This window comes from Protopterus annectens, chromosome 8.part0, assembly GCF_019279795.1.
Source record: "Protopterus annectens isolate FY-2018-M chromosome 8.part0, PAN1.0, whole genome shotgun sequence".
Classification (NCBI taxonomy): domain Eukaryota; kingdom Metazoa; phylum Chordata; order Ceratodontiformes; family Protopteridae; genus Protopterus; species Protopterus annectens.
Window position 1 is genome coordinate 1,966,927,102 of NC_056741.1, and position 19,313 is coordinate 1,966,946,414.

At 43.7% G+C, this 19,313-nt stretch overlaps 1 protein-coding gene across 6 annotated transcripts in view; it reads right to left on the reverse strand.

The window, feature by feature from the left end:
* Positions 1–1,338: 1,338 nt before the first annotated feature.
* ZNF821 (zinc finger protein 821) overlaps positions 1,339–19,313 on the reverse strand; it is a 748,458-nt gene continuing 730,483 nt past the window's right edge. For all 6 annotated transcript variants that reach the window (XM_044081495.1, XM_044081494.1, XM_044081493.1 and 3 more), the window contains one exon: positions 1,339–2,201. In XM_044081495.1, coding sequence (XP_043937430.1) covers positions 1,517–2,201 — 685 coding nt within the window. In that variant the 3' untranslated portion in view covers positions 1,339–1,516. The remainder of the gene's footprint in view (positions 2,202–19,313) is intronic.

Genomic DNA, 19,313 nt, shown 5'->3' on the forward strand with positions numbered 1-19,313 from the left:
TGAATACTGGCTGAACATCTGATCCTTGGCAGAATATGTATCATGTAGTTTAGGCAACTGCAATGGTGATCCAATGATGAACATTTTCACTTTAAGTGCTGTAAATTTAAGATCTCTGCTCATGGTTGTAACCCTCTTCTTCCTATTCCACACTTCTTTACTTTCTTCATCAGATCTTTTGTCTTCATCTTTTGATGCTTCTGGAAATGACACAGCATAGTTATCAACCAGTGTTTCCCCTTCTTTCTCTTCCTTAAATAACAGAGTGCATGCCACTGTTCCCTCATCACCTTTATTGGATCTTCCTCTTCTTCATTTATTACTATTTACTTGATGTCCTTCTCCATAAAGATTACTGCTCCCTCTCTCACTCACCTCTGTCATTCCTAAACAACATATAACCCTGGTACCTCTGTGCACCATTTTCTTGCTACTGACCCGCCTACATGTGATAGCAGTACTGTTTGTCCTCCACTTCTACATAAATGCTTACAACACCCATCATTCTTACCAAACTCACCACAATGTATAGTGATAATAGTAATTACATACTTGAGTTATGACTAAATGATAGAATGTTTCCACAAATGTTGCGACTTACCTTGTGTGACCCAACAGGAAGTGGAAGGGTATCACAGAAGTAGAGTGGGTCTAGGTGCAGGCACTAGGAAGATGGAGAATTGGGTACAGAACATAGCAGAGAATCAAACAGTGACCTATAGGATGGCTTTTTAGGATTAGGATATGCTTTTGTGAGTGAGTGCATGAAACAAGGAAGAACACAGATTTTCTACCTACTACACGGATCCCTTCTAATAAAATCTATTAAACACAATCAGTCCTATTTGAATTAGCAGTAGAACTCAAATGGTAGATAATGAAGGAATCAACCTTTATACAAATAAATGACAGCAGTATAGCAGGAATCCCATCCATATGAATGCCATAAGATTTCAATCAAGCAATATTAATGTGGCTACAAATCAGAGTTTACTAACAACACAGAACGGGTTTCTTCTTGCTCACATGGGATGTTAATAAAGGAAATAATCTGCATCCACCTTGATTTTTTTTTTTTTTTTGTTAGAACAATTTTGGGCACACTTGAGAGGCTGTATTTTTGGTCACAACTTCTGTCATTGTCAATCCAGTATCTGTTCCCAGCAGAATGAACTGTGCTTGATTCAAAAGCAAACATTTACCTTGAAATAGAGGATTCAGCACAATCTATTATTTTCTAATAAACATCCTTCTTTACTCTGCTTGCACAGCAGGCTGCATCTGACATCATTACAAGTACTGCTCTTACAAATCATCTTAAACCTCAAACTCAGACTATAAATTTAAAATAAGTATTTATTGACATATGCATACAATATCAAAGCTCCCAGCATGATATGAAAGATCTATAAGCAGTCTTTCCTAGTAGACATGAAAGTATCTTGACAACATTCTATACCATCCTGCCTTTAAAACATAAGCTGAACCTTATGTCTGATAAGTGACCTATTGATGTTCAGGACTCCTCAGTAGAACAATGGGATTCTAATGGTGCTGTATGGTTATCAGTCTGATCCTGGCATGCCAGTTTCTCTAGCAGCTGACTGTCCAAGCTAGGATTTCCATCTGGAAGATTAAAAAGGTTGATATCAGCTGCCAAAGCAGCTACTGTGGTGGGGTCCTGGGCAAACTGGGCTCGAAGCATCATATCCATTTTTTCCAATCGTCTTTTAATCCGTTTGGCTTCACGTTCCCGGATGAGACGTGCTTGTCTCTTTTCTGGTGTCTCATTGGCTCTTTTAAGCCTCATAGCTTCTCGATCTCGCTGAAGCCTCCGTGCCCTTTGCTCATCAGTTTCTTGCATCCTCTGTAGTCTCTTGGCTTCTCTGTCACGCATCCGACGTATCTCTCGCTCTTCTGGAGTTTCACTGTCTCTGCGACTTTTCTTTGCTGTGCGCTCCCGTTCTAGTCTCTGCAGGCGGACTTCCAAAGGCTCATTCTGACGCCGAACAGCCCACTTCCTAATAGATGGCGTCTGCGACTCCACAAGCTGTCGGTAAGCAGTACAGTTATTGCATACTAGTAAAATTCCAGCTGGATAAACAGGGATAAGTTTCAGTTCATTTCCTTCTCCACCTGATGTATCATTTGAATTATCTGGACTGAAGAGTTCTGACTTCAAGAAGTCCGAAAGCTTTTCACTGAAATATGAATTAAAAAAGAAAAAGAGTTACGATTTCTGTACAACAATCTCCAAGCAAAATGGTTACCATTAGTAAAAAATATTTCCAGTGCTAGCTATAAATATATATATTTAAAATGAAGTGCTTCTGGAGCAATAACATCTCTCTAGGATTATATGGCACATTATACTTTGCTAAGTGCATTACTGATAGCATGCACTGTATCCTACTTAGTCCTGATCACTGTTCTGATGTCGATAATAATGAGCAATTCCAAGAAGATACATTTTCATTTCCATCTAAAATCAAAACAGCGACACAGTGTGACCACACTTGTTAAAGGAAATTCACCCAACCCTTCACTGTACAAAATGACAGCGAGAAGTTTTAAAAAAGAGCCTGAATAACAACATACTTCAATTGGACACTCAACATTACAAAGTGTATATTAATTTACTGTGAGAAAAAAAGAATATTGCCTATAGACAGAGAAATTCCTACATCATAATAAAATAAAAATAAGTTACGTCTTACCATAAAGTTCCATCTGTGTTGTTGATCTTCGTTCATTCATTACTGATGGGTTATCGGTTCTGTCCTCGGAACCGAACTGGCCTTATACCAAGCTCACGTCAGCCAAAAACTCTCGAGCCAAGCTCCAACCCACAATACTCTACTCCCGGTTACCTAAGATCAAATTTGCAGGTTGATAGACAAAAGTAGAGGCTACCTCTGGTCATAACAGACCTACAAGAATGGAAAAAGGAGCATATGAAATCCATCAGGAACCTCCAGAGGGGGACGGAGGGTGGGGAGTAATGAATAAACGAAGATCAACAACACAGATGGAACGTTATGGTAAGGCATAACTTCTTTATCTGATGTTGTTAATCTTTGTTCATTCCTTACTGATGGGACAGAGTCCCCAGCTACCTGTACCCCTGGCGGGCCCTCATGGAAGGACATTCCTGAGCACCATGGAACCAAAAGAAGCTCTTCCTCTGGAGGCCAAATCCAATTTGTAATGAAGGATGAAAGTATGGGGTTGATCCAGGTCACAGCTGAGCAAATGTCATTGAGGGAAGCCCTAGCATGGAAAGCTGCTGAAGTTGCCATTGACCTTGTAGAATGGACTTTCACTTTGTGAGGCAAGGTGATGTTGTTCTTGTTGAAGATGAAGGTAATGCAATTTCTCAACCATGATGCTAGTGTAACTTTAGAAACAGGATGACCTAGTATTGGTCCAGAAAAAGCCAGAAATAGTTGGTCTGATTTACGGGTAGATTTTGTTTTTCCAAATTAAAAAGAATTTGCCTGTGAACATCTAGGGAGTGCAGGCAATATGCTCCCTTGTTAAAATAATTAGGAAAAAATACTGGGAGGTCAATAGACTGGTTGATAGACCGCTCTGACACCACTTTCGGTAAAAAACGAAGAATTAGTTCTCAGTGAGACTCTATCCTTATGGAAAATAAGGTAGGGACATTTGATGCATAAGGCTTGAAGTTCTGACTGACATCTGGCCGATGTGATAGCAACCAGAAACAAAGTTTTCCAAGACAGGTACTTTAAATCACATGAAAATGCAGGTTCAAAGGGGGGGGGTACTGTTAGGGCTTGCAGAACCATAGCCAAGTCCCAAGGTTGTACTGGTTCTCTAAAGGGAGGTTTCAGGTGAAAACCGCCCTTCAAGAAAGTCTTACAGAGTCTGTGTGACATGAGTGAAGAGTCCTGGAAGCCAATGTGGAAATTAGAAATGGCAGCTAAATGAACACGAATACTAGAGGCTGATAGCCCAGATTGAAAGAGATCTGATAAGTAATCTAATACCAACAAAACTGGGGGTGATAAGGGGTCCAATTGTTTGTTCGCTGCCCATAATGTAAACCTTTTCCATTTGCTGAGATAGATTAGCTTTGTGGATGATTTATGAGATGTAATAAGAATATTGCACACCGGGGGAGAGGTTATCCTGCCTGTAAATCATTGGAAATGGAGAAACCAAGCTGTCAGCTTCAGGTTTGTCAGATTGGGGTGGGTCAGACCCTGCGAATGGGAGATCATTGTCCGAGTTGGACTGAGAATCCATGGTCGATCTAACAGGTGAGGCCAGAGGAAGGGGAACCAAACTTGTTGAGGCCAATATGGAGCACAATGAGGATTACTTTACTCTTCAACTGCCGTGCATTCTTCAAAAATTGGGAAATGAGGGGTAGAGGAGGGTAAGCATAAAGCAGACCCAAGGGCCAAGCATGGACTAGAGCGTCTCTCGGTGACTGTCCCTGAGGGGGGATCAGGGCAAAGTAGTTGCTGCACTTGTAGTCGATTGGGGAGGCAAATAGATCGCAGCAAGGTTGGCCCCAGCAGTTGAAACTTTTTGCCGCTATCACAGGATTGAGGGACCACTTGTGAGGTTGTAGAATGCACCTGCTCAATTTGTCTGCTATCACATTGGAGCTCCCGGGAATGTGCGTTGCAATTAGAAAGCAGTTGGAAGCTATTGCCCATTGCCATATTCTCAAGGCCTCTTGGCATAACAGGTAAGATCTGGTTCCCCCTTGCTTGTTGATGTACCAGACTACTGACATGTTGTCTGACTGGATTGCAATAGTCCCTGACGGAAGGATTGAGTGGAATGCTTGCAACGCTAATAGCACCACCCTCAGTTCCAAGACATTAATATGCAAATGAGCCTCTGTCTCTGACCAGGTGCCATGGACAGAGTTTCCCTGACATAGCCCCCCCACATCAGGGAGGCACCCGTGGTCACTGTGGCTTTTGGCTGATGGGGGCTGAAGGGGCGAGACCATTGTTTGGGATTTTGAGATGTCCACCAGAGGAAATCTTGCCTGCATCTCTGAGTTACACTTATCTGAAAAGACAAAGGATGTTGTAGAGGTTACCACTGAGTGAGAAGTAGCCAGTGAAGAAGTCTCATGTGGAACCTGGCCAGAGGAATAATGGTGATCAAGGCTGCCATCGACCCCAAGAGTTGGAGTACAGACCGGGCAGAAGACTTGTGGTGACAGAGTAGCGGCTGAATGTGTTGTCTTATTCTTTGAAGTCTGTGATCCGGAAGAGATGCTGTGCAATTGCTCACGTCTAACAGGACTCCGTTGAATTCTAAAGATTGTGCCGGAGTTGTGTAGGACTTTTCCCAGTTTATAGTGATTTCCAGGTGCTGAGCTGTAAGCAGAGTGTAATCTAGGGCTTCCTCCAATAGATGCTTGGTGGGGGCAGTAAGGAGGCAATCGTCTAGGTATCGAAATGCCTGGAATCCTTGAAGTCACAGGTGAGTGATAACCACTGCCATACATTTGGTGAACACTCTGGGGGCTGTAGAGAGACCGAAGGGCAGTGCTCAAAACTGGTAATGACTGGCTCCTATGTGGAAGTGGAGGTAACTTCCTGAGTGCTGTCCAGTTTTATATGGTAATATGCATCTTGAAGATCTATACAGCACATCCAATTGTCTTCTTCCAAAAGAGGAAGGATAGACTGAACGGTGACCATCCGGAATTTCTCCGTTCTTACAAATTTGTTTAGTGTGCTGAGATCCAGAATCGGTCTCCAGTCCCCTGTCTTTTTTGGCACTAAAAAGAATCTTGAGTAAAAACCGAATCCTATCTGGTCTGGGGGGACCATTTGGATGACTTTTTTTGTAGCAGCTTTCAGATTTCGTGTGCTGCTGCTACCCTTTGACTGGGTGGGACGGCGGGTAAATTTCTCGGTGAAGTGGGACAGAGATGGAAGGGAATGTGGTGGCCTCTGGATCTCATCTGTTGTACCCAAGAATTGGTGGTTATGGTTTGCAAGGCAGTGAGGTACAAGGAAAAACAACCCCTGACCACTTCCAGAGGTGAGCAGTCGGGCAACGCTACAGGAGCGCTGGTAGGCTTGCCCAGAGAAAGAATCGCTGGAACCCCTGTTTCGTGGACCTCCCCTGCCTCAAAAGGGCCATCTTTCATTGGAGCTTCCCCCTCTGCCCTTAGGGGAGAACTCAGTATGTGCATCACGGAAAGAGCCCTGTGATTTTCTGTGCCACATCTTCCCGCTCCCCTGATTTCTGGAGTAGAATCATTGAGGGGTGGAGTGCTGGATATCAACGGCAGGCAGGGTCTTACCATCTTGTTCTCATTCTTGCCAGAGTATCTTTAGCCTTTGGGCCAAACAATGAAGTGGCCTCGATGGGGGCATTCATAAAGGAAGCCTTAAAGGAGTCTGCAAAGTCACAAAGGTGCATCCAGGCATGACTTATCATGACTATGCCTGTGCCTGCCGCTCCTTCCACTGCGTGTGAAATGAGCCGCATGGAAGAATTAGATATAGATTCCAGGGTCGCTATCTGAGAGGTTACATTGTCGCACACCTCATCAGGAACAGCAACTGCCAAGGTTTCAGAGAGTTGGTTGATAAGGTCCCTCTGGAGCCTCGTTAAGTGTGCCAAGTAGTTCAAGAACCTTACAGTGAAGGTCGATGAAACAAACACATGCTTCCCGAGTCTATTGCCCATGACTTCTTGTTGGCCGGACGGACAGTCTGGCTCTCTTCTGCCAAGTCTTTTTTAGTTGCAGCTGCCACCATCAAGGCATCTACTAGAAGACCTTTGGACCAATGAGGATGCTCAGCAGGGGGAGATAACATTTTGTCAGGCCTCTGAGGTATAGGTTCCCAAGTGTCAGGAGCCTTCTATGCACATTGGATGATGTGCTGGACAAGCTCATCGGCCGGTGGGGTAACCCAGGAGGTAGGGGGCTGGGCACAAAAAGGCCTGCAGGAATACGAATTCCTCTGAGGAAGGGTTGGAGGACTTCCAGTCGCCCCTCTGTCTTAGGATCTTGAGGATGTCACCAAAGGACAACTCATCAGAGGGTGACCATGGGGACCCTTCCCCGTCATCAAAGTCCATATCTTCGGTTAGAGACTCCTCAGTGGAGTAAAGCCTTGCAAGGGACTTCCTCAATGGGGAGCTCTGGGGAAGACGGCGAGGAGGGGATCTCATGAGGGGGAGAAACCTGAGGCCCTTGTGCCCAGGGTCCGGTAGTTGTGGCTTGCGACAGTTGCGGCACAGAGGGGGGCAAGGACTCCGACAGGGATGTTTTCCCAGCAGAGGCAAGTGCCCTCTCCATGGCCTGGGAGCCCAGAACACAGCACATCAACCTCGGAACCGGGATCACATTCCACTCCGACGAGCCGACCCCCAGACCAGAAGTGTCAACAGGGCTCTGGAATGTGAGGGGAGGAGGATTCCTGGAGGGTGCCATAGAAAAAATTGGCGTTGAACCAAGAACTCCTACCCCCATGACACATCCGCTAGCCTGAGAAGGGCCCGGTGCCCAGTGCACCAAGGGCCACAAGGACGACTCCGGCTCCAAAGTGAGGTCCTCTGTTGGTGTCGATGGTAGGGAAGCTGCTGTCGGAGGAAGGGGTTTTGATGTTTCCCTGGAAGTCAAAGGAGGAGTGTAAGTAGGAGTCTGTGGAGAAATACGGTCACCTGCAAGAGGGAACACAGCTTTAGATGGGTGAGAGTCCCCTGGCCACAAGAAAATGGTTGACAAACCGCAACACATCCTGTTCTGAGAGGCTCCTTGTCGACCTCATAGAGAGGCCTGATGGAGATTCTGGCCTGTCTAAAAAGGGGCTGTACTGACTTCCCACAAAAGGCTCCAAGGAAGGAGAGTACTTGGTTTCTGCGAGTATGTGTGGTGCAGAGCCTGGAACAGAGGGTGTCTACACCAAAGAGAATGGTGCCGAGGGTATCTGCGCAGGCAAAGGTGGTGCCATAGGCGTCAAAGGTGTCTGCACCGTGAAGGGCAGTGTGACAAATGTCTGCACCGAAGAATATGGTGCTGTCGAAGAAGGTGTCTGCACCGGTAATGACGGTGCCGAAAGTGACTGCACCAAGCAAGTCGGTGTCGAAGGTGTCTGCACCGTAGAGGGCAGTATTCCGAAAGTTGACTGCGTTGGCAAGGACGGAGCCGAAGGAGTCTGCACCAACGGTGCAGAAGGAGGCTGTACCTGTACAGATGGTTCTAAGAGGGTCTGCACCAATGTCAGCGGTGCCGAAAAAGGTTGCGACGAAACTGTCGGAGCCGTAAGTGTCTGCACCGGGAACTCCAGTGCCGGTGGTGATGAAGTGGACATAGCTGGAGTGAGAATAAACTGGTGCGGTGCCGTGGCTGGGGCCGAAAGGACCACAGATGGCAGTGCCGGGCCTGAGATTTTTACCTTTTTGTGAGTCGACTCCTTGTGATCTCCAGAGGGAGATGAAGTGAGCAACCTCGAGGAGGAAGAAGAATGCCTCTTACAGGGTTTAGGAGGGGGTGAGGCATCCTACCTATAGATAGCCTCACAGAAAGGAGTTTTAAGGAGGCCTTTTAGAATAAGTTTATTCTTCCTCTCATTCAGAGTCCTAGTCAAAAAAGTACTACAAATCCCACACGGAGGGTTCACTGAAAGGTGGGAAACATTCAGGCAATAAACACACAAATCATGGCCATCAGAAATTGGTAACTTACGGTCGCATTCTTTACATTGTTTGAAACCAACAGTACTTTTCTTATCTGACATTGTGATACCAAGGAGAAACTACAACACTACTGAAAAGGTCAAGAAACTACCCAGAAGGGTATGAAAAGGGAAGAAGAATTAACAACGATAGTAATGGAGAATTACCTCAAAGGTAAGAAATAGGAAAATACTACAGGGAGAGAGTCTCAAAGTTGTGATAGGGTAGGAGGATAGAGATAGTGAAGAAATTAAAACTTTCTAAACACTAATAGAAAAACTTCAAAAAAGTTGAACACTTAGCTGAGACAGAAGGCTTGACACGGCTGTACAGCAACGTGGGAAACGAGATCTGAGGTAACAGGGAGTAGAGCATTGTGGGTAGGATCTTGGCTTGAGAGTTTTTGACTGACGCAAGCTTGGTATAAGGCCGGCTCGGTTCTGAGGATGGAACCGATAACCCATCAGTAAGGAATGAACAAAGATTAACAACATCAGATCATTTGTTTCATCCCTAACTGCATCAACTCAACAAGTATAACTTTCTATAATACATATGGGGTCAAGGTAAAAGGAAGGCAGGGGACAATGGTACAGATGTTAAGTATCAGAGATCCAAGAAAACATACAGCAGTACATTTCAATTCTGCAGAAAAATCACTTTTTAAGATCAATGCTACTGCCTTCCTTTCTTTGTGAATGCTGTGTTCTCTACTGTAGCAGTCAGCAGAATGAACAAACCAGTATAAATGGATGATGTATAAAGTACAGCTGTATACCTGAAACTTGCACTGTTTTGGTGCTGACAAAGGTGAAGGTTCTGCAACATCTGTTACTTTGGTGCTGACAAAGGTGAAGGTTCTGCAGCATCTGTTATTTACTGCTGGAGCTTGGAATACAATGCTATTACTTATACATTGCACCTTTTACAGATATAGCTGTTCTGTGTCTCTTCAGCAATTGTGTTATACTAGGATACACTGTATTTGTGAAAGAGAGGTAAAAGATAGTGCTGATCTGAGAAACTAATGGTATTTGTTTCTATTCATCTGCAAGGGAATAAGAACATAAATCAGCCTCAATGATGTTCACAATTCCGGAATAGGATTTGTGTGTGTGTGTGGTTCCATTTTGCTACCTAATAAAATTAATATAATAAAGTTTATTTTTTGTTTAAACTTTTGTATGATTATTTGTGTGCTACATTCAATAAATGGGTCTTATCTAAATTAGCAGAAATTCATGTTCTTCAAACACAAGTCTACTAACTACAATACATCCCAACACTGGTTTGTCACATGTAACAATGTCTGAATCATAAAATTAGCCTTAAAATAAGCAAAGCATTATCTCTGCATAAAACCAATCTATGGACCATTTAAATTTATTTTTTAAAGGTTATGCCTTACTTTTCTCCTTTCCCTTAAATTAATACAAACAATGGGAAATAAAAGATGATGTGGAGAAAATAATACAAAATTTTATGAGAGAAAATGAGAATAAAAACACCGCAGTAAGCATGTTCTTTTGTGAACCACATTTCTCTAGAAAAAAAAAACAAATGCAAGACTTGCTCTGTAGAGTTACTCAAAAAATCTACTATACAGATTCAGTTACAGTGGCATACACAGATTAAGCCTTGACTACTGCCTAGCCTATCAGAGCTTAATTAGTGACTCTGGCACTTTAAGGTACAGGCAGGGGCAGATGGGTGTGTCCATCCTGAGGGAAGGTAGGGCACAGCAGGACATGCATAGCCACAATCCCTAAGAGGAGAGGTGGTATTCCAATGAGTGTCCTGGGAACAGGCCTTCAGCTCACCAAACCACCACCTAGTGGTAGCCCTCATTAGTGTATGCCTTCTGAGGAGGGGGCAATAACAGTCCCTGTGCTAATGTGGGCTGCTTGTCTGCTCACTCACAGTTAGGGTTAGGGACTTGCAAAAAATGCTGCCACTACCCTATGTCAGCATGAATGATGGCCGTCCCTCTGGTGGCTACCCACCAATACAGAATGAATGGGCTTGAGTTCAGTATGGGGAGTCCTGATGGCACGCAGAGGGAGAAAGCACTTAGAAAAAAAAACTCGTGTGTGTGTGTGTGTGTGTGTGTGTGTGTGTGTGTGTGTGTGTGTGTGTGTGTGTGTGTGTGTGTGTGTATATGAAGACAGCAGTGTTTAAGCAATGTGGCAGACATGTCTTGGAAATACCACTTCAAAAGCACTGCAAAAACATGAACATCATTTGTTTTCCTAGCCTAGGAGATGGATTTAGGCTGACAGACCAATAAGAGGTCAGCAAAGCTAAGTACGGTGACTGAGTAGATGAACATACAGCTAAAATAACTTGTGAAGTAACCAAAACAGGTGAAAGCAAAGGGAGTCCTATCTAATGAAGTCTGGAGAAGGCAACTGGAAGGCACTAACCCACTACCAACTAAGAAGGGAATATCTTAAACAAGGGCTCTAACCAGCCTTGGGAACAACAAAGTGAAGTCATAAATACTGGACATCAAGAGTGAAGAAGTTAATACAAAGAAGATGTAAACATGGCAATTTAAAAAGAGTACCAAAGGGATTTAGAAGAGTAGGAAAAGGACACTACCTAAAAGAAAATAGCATAGCCAGAGTAAAAGAAAAGCTCAGCAATCAGGGTAGTGCTAGTATGGGTGGCAGCCAATTAGAATGCTGTTATGAAACTGATGATTGGAAAAGAAGGGGAAAAAATTAAGAGGGGACAGGATATGACTTACATTTTTGAGATCACATACATAAGAAGAGGGAATTATTATTCCCTGTTGTTTTTATACGCACAGACTCAGACTTGTGATTTAATAATTCAGAGGGGGTAGAGCCCCCTTCATGGTGAGATACGTGGGGAGGGATTTGCATGGAAAAAAGGATCTACAATGACTTGGGTCTATGTGCCTTTTTTGCTAGGTAGCATTCTGTGCCTGATGACTTGATCCATTACTATGTTCAAGTACTCAAAATTTTCACTTATTACAGTATTCACTGCTGTGAGACAGGTAGCTTTAACTTAGATGGGATGAATTCTGGTAGTTTCATACACAGTGCATTAAAAAGTTAACCATTACACAAAAACAATGGGACCTTCTTTAGATTAACCAAGCAAGCAACTGGAAGACTTGTGGATCAAAAGAGGCAAACATTTACTTCAATAGCACAAAAAATGAAGATGTTCATAGTGACATCCCTTTTTATGCCAGAATTCCTGCTGATGGCCTCAACATGGAAAATTACCTTAGAACCCACAGGAATATCTAAATGATTTTCAGATCTGGAGAAAAGGTCGACAGCTACCTACCGCACATTCACAGGAAAATAGGGAAATACAGTGTGATGATAGGAGGTACTGCCAGCCATGCTAGGGAGAAGTAGAGCAGTGGATGTATGACTTGTGCCAGCCCAGCTAGCTGGAATTTTGTAAATAATTATATGTCATTTGTATATCAATCTGATTTGTATAGATGCTTGTGTTGAAAATGTATTTGTGAGCTCTGCTTGTTAACTGTGTTAAAATTTATTAACAGTGCACCTGCTGAAATGAAGAGAAATGTGGATGTATTATGGAATGTGCATTAAATGTGTATGTTTTAACACAGGACACTGGCACAGCAATGGTTAACCAGCTGGCTTATTTTAAGAAAAATAATGGAAATGTAAAAGAGCTGTTAAATCATTAAATGGCACCCCACAGGTCTGAGTAGTCCCAGAGACAGTATGTCTGAAAGCAGCCATTATCTGTTAGCTTTTGTAAAGAAGGGGGAAGTGTTGTAAATGGTTCTGCCTCCTAGGCACTGCTTTAAAAGCTCTAAATGTGTATTGTAGCAGTCTGCTAAAGTCCTGTCTCAAATTTCAAAAGGAGATATTGTGAGAACCTAGAGTCAGGTGACCAGATGAGGTCATTCTGCAAATCACCTTGGATATTATATTTTACAGGGAGTAATCTCAGACGTTAAAGTATTCTGTTTGGGAGCCTGACTAGAAAGACTGCTCATGTATTTCATCTTGCCTTGCCAAAGTAAGCTATTAGGGAAGAGTAAAATTCTCTTAGATTTAGTCAGGAATATAGTGAAGCTTAGTTTAGTCAATGCTGTTTTCAATGTTTTCTGAGATTTGAACTCTGTGGTTTACTGTGGATATCTATTTAGTATTGTCTTGTTCTTTTATTATTTATTATTAAATATATTTAAACGTTTCATTGTGGCTGGTCCTTTTTAGAAAGTATTAACCTTTGAGAGTACTTATACTTATTTGGTGACACTGTGGGGGCCACTCCAGAATTCTTAGCTGTCTTGGTGAACTACTACCATCTGTATCAGTATTAACACTAAACAGTACAATTTTGACACCCTTTGTTAAGGACCTTAGAGTAGCTGATTGTGAAGTGTCTGGTGGCAGTGATAACTACATTATACTCTGGGCAGAATGGGGTTCAGCATGTACATTTCTAACATTCTTTCCCAGGTGTGTGTGTGTGTGTGTGTGTGTGTGTGTGTGTGTGTGTGTGTGTGAAAAATCAAAATTTTCTGTGTGTGTGTGTGTGTGTGTGTGTGTGTGTGTGTGTGTGTGTGTGTGTGTGTGTCAGTGTGTGTGTGTGTGTGTGTGTGTGTGTGTGTGTGTGTGTGTGTGTCAGCTACCTGGGGCAGGGACACTGGGTTTACAAAGAGGGTAATGGAGGACTTAGGTTCATAGGTTCATACTAGGCTATTTGCCCTAGGGCATTTATAAGCCTAGCCAGAATGTGTTTGGCTTTCGCCACCCATTTTAAATTTATTTTGCTATGCCCTTTTTCGAGGTTAGTATACTGTGCCTCTGTCTAACAGTGACACAGAAGTGATACCTGGGGTAAACCTACAATCTCCCATCCACTCATCAAGATTCCTCTTGAAGAGAGTCAATGAGGGACTCTGCCTAACCTGGACTGGGATTTTATTCCAGAGTGAAGGGAGCCTCTGGGTTATGAATCTGTCCCTCCAGCATGTCCTATTTATTTCAGTGCTGAGGTTCAAGTCACTCGAGCGTGTAGCTTGATGGGATTCGGATTTTCTGAGGCGCAGCATGTCCATTAATTCCGGGTTGGACATGGCTTTATACGTCAGGCACAGATCGCCTCTGAACAGGCGGTATGCCACTGAGTAGAGCTGGAGTTTCTTTAACCGGGCAGCATATGGCATCTGTTTGAGCCCTTAGATCCTCTTGGTGAGGTACTTTTGGGGTCTTTCCAGTTGCTGCAGGTGTCTGGTAAGGTACATCCCAAAAGGGGCATTGTACTCAATTATGGGCCTGATGAGGGATGAGTAAAGAGGCACGATGACCTCCCCTGATCTAGATGTGAATCTCTTCATGATTAGGTGGGCTATATAAAATGTTTTTCTAACCACTTTGGCCACGTGGTTGTCAAATGAGAGATTGCTATCAACTTGGGTCCCCAGGTCCCTAATTACTTCTTCTGTACTTAATGGATTACCACCTATGTGGTAATTTGTGGGCACTTTGTTTTTGCCAAAGGGGATGACTATACACTTTTTGGCATTTAGCTTGAGGCCATGGCTCTGGCACCAGTTGTCTGTTTCTATGAGGCCCTTTTGGAGGATGCTTGTGTCGGCTGGAGAGTCGATTATGGCGCCCAGTTTGCAGTCATCTGCGAACTTGGTCAGCCACAGTCCTTCCGTGTTGGCCTGTACCTCCGAGAAATATATACCAAACAAGAGAGGTCCCAGGACTAAGCCTTGTGGGATGCCACTTGTAACTGGTTTGGAGTCTGACATGACTCCAGCAATTCTAACCATGTGGGTTCTGTTCTTGAGCCAGTTTGCAATCCATCTAGTGACATAGGGGTTTATATTTAAGCTGGTGAGCTTATCTATAATGCCCGAGTGGGGTATTGTATCAAAGGCTTTTGCGAGATCCAGGCAGGCTGTGTGGAACACCTTCCCCTCGTCAATGGACTTGGTGACTGTTTCAAAGAAATCAACCAGGTTTAAGAGGCAGGATCTGCCCTTAACAAAGCCGAACTGGGTAGGATCCAGTGTCTGCAGGTCCCCAATATCTTTATTTATGAGGTCCATGATGATCCTTTCCATAGCTTTGCAGACCAAGCTAGTCAGGCTTATGGGGCGATAGTTTCCAGGATCCGTTGAGGCACCACCTTTATGGAGAGGGACCACTGTTGCTGTACGCCACTCTTTGGGCACATATCCTGTAGTAAGGCTGAGATTGAACAGTAGTTTTATGTTTGGGTTTAGCTCTTCTTGGAGTTCATGTAGGACGCAGCCCGGGACACCGACTGGTCCCATTGATGCTGTGTTTTTGCTTTGGAGAGGGCGGCTCTTACCTGAGCATCTGAGATGTCGGGGGGGGCAGCACTCTGCTGGGATAGATATTTGCCCTTTGGTGGGGAGGGGGAGAAGTTTGCGCTGAACCTGTCAGCTAGGATGTTGGCAATGTCTGTGGGTTCGTGTATTTTTGTCATTTTGGACTAATTTTGAGCATATCTGGGAATTACCACCCAGGTTCCTAACATAACTAAAGAAAGCCTTGTGATTATCCTTAGTGTCCTGTGCAATTTTTCTCTCAAAGCTGGCCTTAGACAATTTTATGAGTGCCCGTAGTGTTTTGCTAATACTGATCAGTGATGCCTTCCCTTTTTTGGATTTTGCTCTATCATTTAGTAGCTTCCTCCTTCTATTGTATAGTTTGTTTATGGCTGGGGTCCACCAGACAGGACATCTGCCTTTGGAGGATTGGGTCTTGGTTTTATTTGGGATCGCATGATCCATACATTCCTGAAGGTGTTCATAGAATGCGTTTATAAAGGATTCTGCGGTCTGGGCCGTATTTTCCACAGGCTTGGGGGCTTTGAAGGATTCCACCTCAGTTTTGAGGAGTGTGAAATTTGCTTTAGAGAAGTTTGTCACTGTGGTTTTCTGGGCAGGGGGTGGGGTCGGGATGCGAATATCCAGTGAGATTAGTTTATGGTCTGATCTTACCAGTGAGGGATACACTTCTGGTCTGGAGCATAGAGTCCCCATGTTGGTGATGATCAGGTCCAGTATGTTTTCCCCTCTTGTGGGAGTGGTAACAAGTTGTTCCATAGCATTTGAGTTTATAAATTCTAGGAACCTTTGGGCTAGGGTGTTGGAGCTAGAGTAATGCTCCCAGTCTATATTTGGGTAGTTGAAGTCGCCCAATATAATGGTGTTTGGAGTGACCTTCATATTTTCCAGTGTTCTCAGGAAGGCCGAGTGGGGTTCCTGGGTTTGGGAGGGTGGTCTGTAGCAGGCTATAAACTGGAAGGCAGTTTTACCCACTGTTAGTTGCACATGGATAGTCTCTGATGCTTCGTGCTTTGCCACCAACCTGGAGGTGTGGGTATCTTTGATGAATATCAATACTCCCTCCTTTGTGGTTCGGTCCAAGTTTTGGGGCCGAAAAGCATGGTATGAAGTATAACCTGGTAGTGCTGGGGTGCTCTCGGGAGCCCTGAACCAGGTTTCTTTTACTGCACAGATATCGATGTTCTCCATGCTAAGGAGAGTTTTGAGTGCATGCATCTTGAGGTTTAGACTTCTGGCGTCGAGTAGCATTACTCTTAGTTTCTTATCCCATGTAATACCTATGGAGGTGGGTTTGTCTTTTGAGCCTTGCCTAAAAAAGGCACTATGGGGGTAGCAAGAGCCTTTGCCAATATCCGAAAGCCCAGGGGTGACAGGTGCAAGCCGTCCCTAGCGAAGCATCGTGGCTTGTCTAGCATATCATCCCAAGCTGACAGGCATTGGATCCCCTTTGAATGACACCAGTACTTAAGCCAATTGTTGAAATTGATCATCTTGTCTTCATATTGTGGCATCATTCTTGGTGAGGGTAAGATGCTACTCAAGGTCAGGGTCATACCGGCCTGAGCTACATGCTCAGAGAGCTCCTCTGTCTCTTTTCATGTAGTCCAGGGAGGTATGTCTCAGGTCATTCACACCAGCATGGACAATGACTGAGTCATATTTGTACTTGCCTTGGAGTAACCTGAGTGCTTGTGTTATGTGGCGGATCCTAGCGCCCGACAGGCTGCTCACCATGACCCTCTCCTTGTTCAGCCTGGTGAGTGGGACGTCAGTGTGCCTGATGATAGAGTCACCTATTACAAGTGTATCAGGTGTGTTGTTTAGTCTTAAGGGCTGTGACTGTTCGGCACACTGGCTTTGTGAGATATGTGTTGCACGTGTTTTGTTTTGGGGTGGCGGTTGCTTGGGTGTCTGCTTTGGAGGTCTCTGCTGCTTAGGCAGATCTTTATTTAGAGCCTCCGAGTATGTTTTTGTGTGATTATGTGTTTGGTTTGCTGTCGTGGTAGGTCTATGTGAGACTGGAATTGTAGTGAGTGTGGCTTCCTTCTCCTCCTGATTGGTTATGCCAGTACTGAGTTGAGAGAGCTTAGCCTCCAGTTTGGCTATATGGTTGCATCTCTCACATGTGTTGGAATTTGTTGGGAGGAGGAGAGGGTTGTCTGTGTACATGAGGCAGTTGTAACATTGCCTCAAGATTCCGAGATTCACCAGCTGGACCGGAGAGGAGATTGACAACTGACCTTTGGACATGCTAGAATAATATTGGGAATTCCTTTATAATTGAAAACAAGGGCCAGTGGGGAATGAGGGTGTAGTGCTTTTAATTTTTAGTGATGACTTATATAATTGCTTTAGTGAGCAAGTGCCAGGTAACTTAAGTGCAATGTGTTACAGGTAACTTAAATGCAAAAATGACAAACAGTAACTTTCTTTCAAGTGAAATAAGGAAATAATTATAGTAAGCAATGCAGATATCACTAGTGATCCACAGAAGCGCTGAGAAGCCGCGTATTAGGTGGATTTAGCGTTCCAGGGAAATAACAAGCAAACAAGCATATAAACAAAGCTAGATTCAGCAGGCCTGGATCTAGTCTATGCTACAGCAAACAAGGTGTACCAATTTCAGTAAGATACAGTTCAAATATTCAGGCACTATAAACCTTTAACCAGAAATTCCCAGCTCAGAAGGGCAGAGTCCAGCCTCTTCTCCCACAAGAGTGCAGACCACGAACCTTCTTAATGTAAAATAACTGGCCTGAAGCCCAAGTGCTTAAACCAGAACTAATACACTTTAAGAATAACAGACACTGGGCTCTCAATCAGCAGTTCCCAACTTAGAAGGATGAAAGCTACCTCTCCTGCCACCACAGTGCATGCCACAAACCTTCCTAATGTAAAACAACTGGTCTGAAGCCCAAGTGCTTAATCCAAAAGACTTAGAATGATAGCTACACTTTAATCAAGTTACTACCAAGCAGTAATAAATACAACTGAATACTTTAGAGAATGCCTGGATTAGTGCTCAAGTTACACAAACAAAGCTAGATCCAGCAGGCCCGAATCCAGTCTATACCACAGCAAACAAGGCGCACCAACTTCAGTAAGAAGCAGTTCAGATATGCATGCACTATAAGCCTTTAACCAGAAATTCCCAGCTCAGAAGGGCAGAGTCCAGCCTCTCCTCCCACAAGAGTGCAGACCACGAACCCTCTTAATGTAAAATAACTGGCCTGAAAGCCCAAGTGCTTAAACCAGAATTAATACACTTTTAGAATAACAGACACTGAGCCCTCAATCAGCAGTTCCCAACCTAGAAGGATGTAAGCTACCTGTTCTGCCACTACAGTGCAGACCACAAACCCTCTCAGTGCAAAACAACTGGTCCGAAGCCCAAGTGTTTAAACCAAAAGGCTTAGAATGAGTTACACCAAGCAGTAATAAATACAATTGAGAACTTTTAAGATGATGCAAAAGTAAAATAAAGTAGGTAGAAACACAAGTACAGTAAAAGCAGATGAATTTTTTTTTTCTGAACAAGTGCTGAGATCAAAGAAACAGATTTGAGTGCTGAAACTAGAAAACTGGCTAGTTATAAGAAAAAAAAAAGCTAGAAGGCTTCCCTCCAACACAGAAGGGCTTGGGGGCTCAGAAGCCTACAAATAGTCTATAACACTTAAAAGGAAAGACAGGAAACAAGCTTAATTTTTTTTTCTGTTTCCCAGATGCTCTCTTTGTACACAGGAGGAGTGCCTGAAATCAGAATATGATCTCACTGCACTCAGTTGAGTGAGCAAATGAGATGGGCCCAGAAGGAGTATCCAAACACAAATTTACAAGAGGGGCGGGCAGTTTCAAGGCCACTAAGATTAACACCAAAACAAAAACAGGGAAGGCGGGTGGGACTAACTGAAGAGCAGAGTCAAAACTTCCAGTTCAGTTAATATTCCTGCAACACAGTTAAAATCAATTTAAATATTGTATTTTTTGAAAAGAAAAGTGCAGATAAAGGTACTTAAATTCTCTTATATGTCCAGTTGAATACAGCAAGTTCTTAGCCCGCCAAAGCTGAGGTTTTTAAGCAGAAAATATTTCACACTGTACCACTTAAATAGGCAAGGACAGGAAATCAAAGAATGTGGCTACCCCCACACCTATAATTACTAGCAAATAATAAAATTCAGCAAACACTGACTAACTTCCAGTTCAGTTAATATTCCTGCAACACAGTTAAAATCAATTTAAATACTGTATGTTTTGAAAA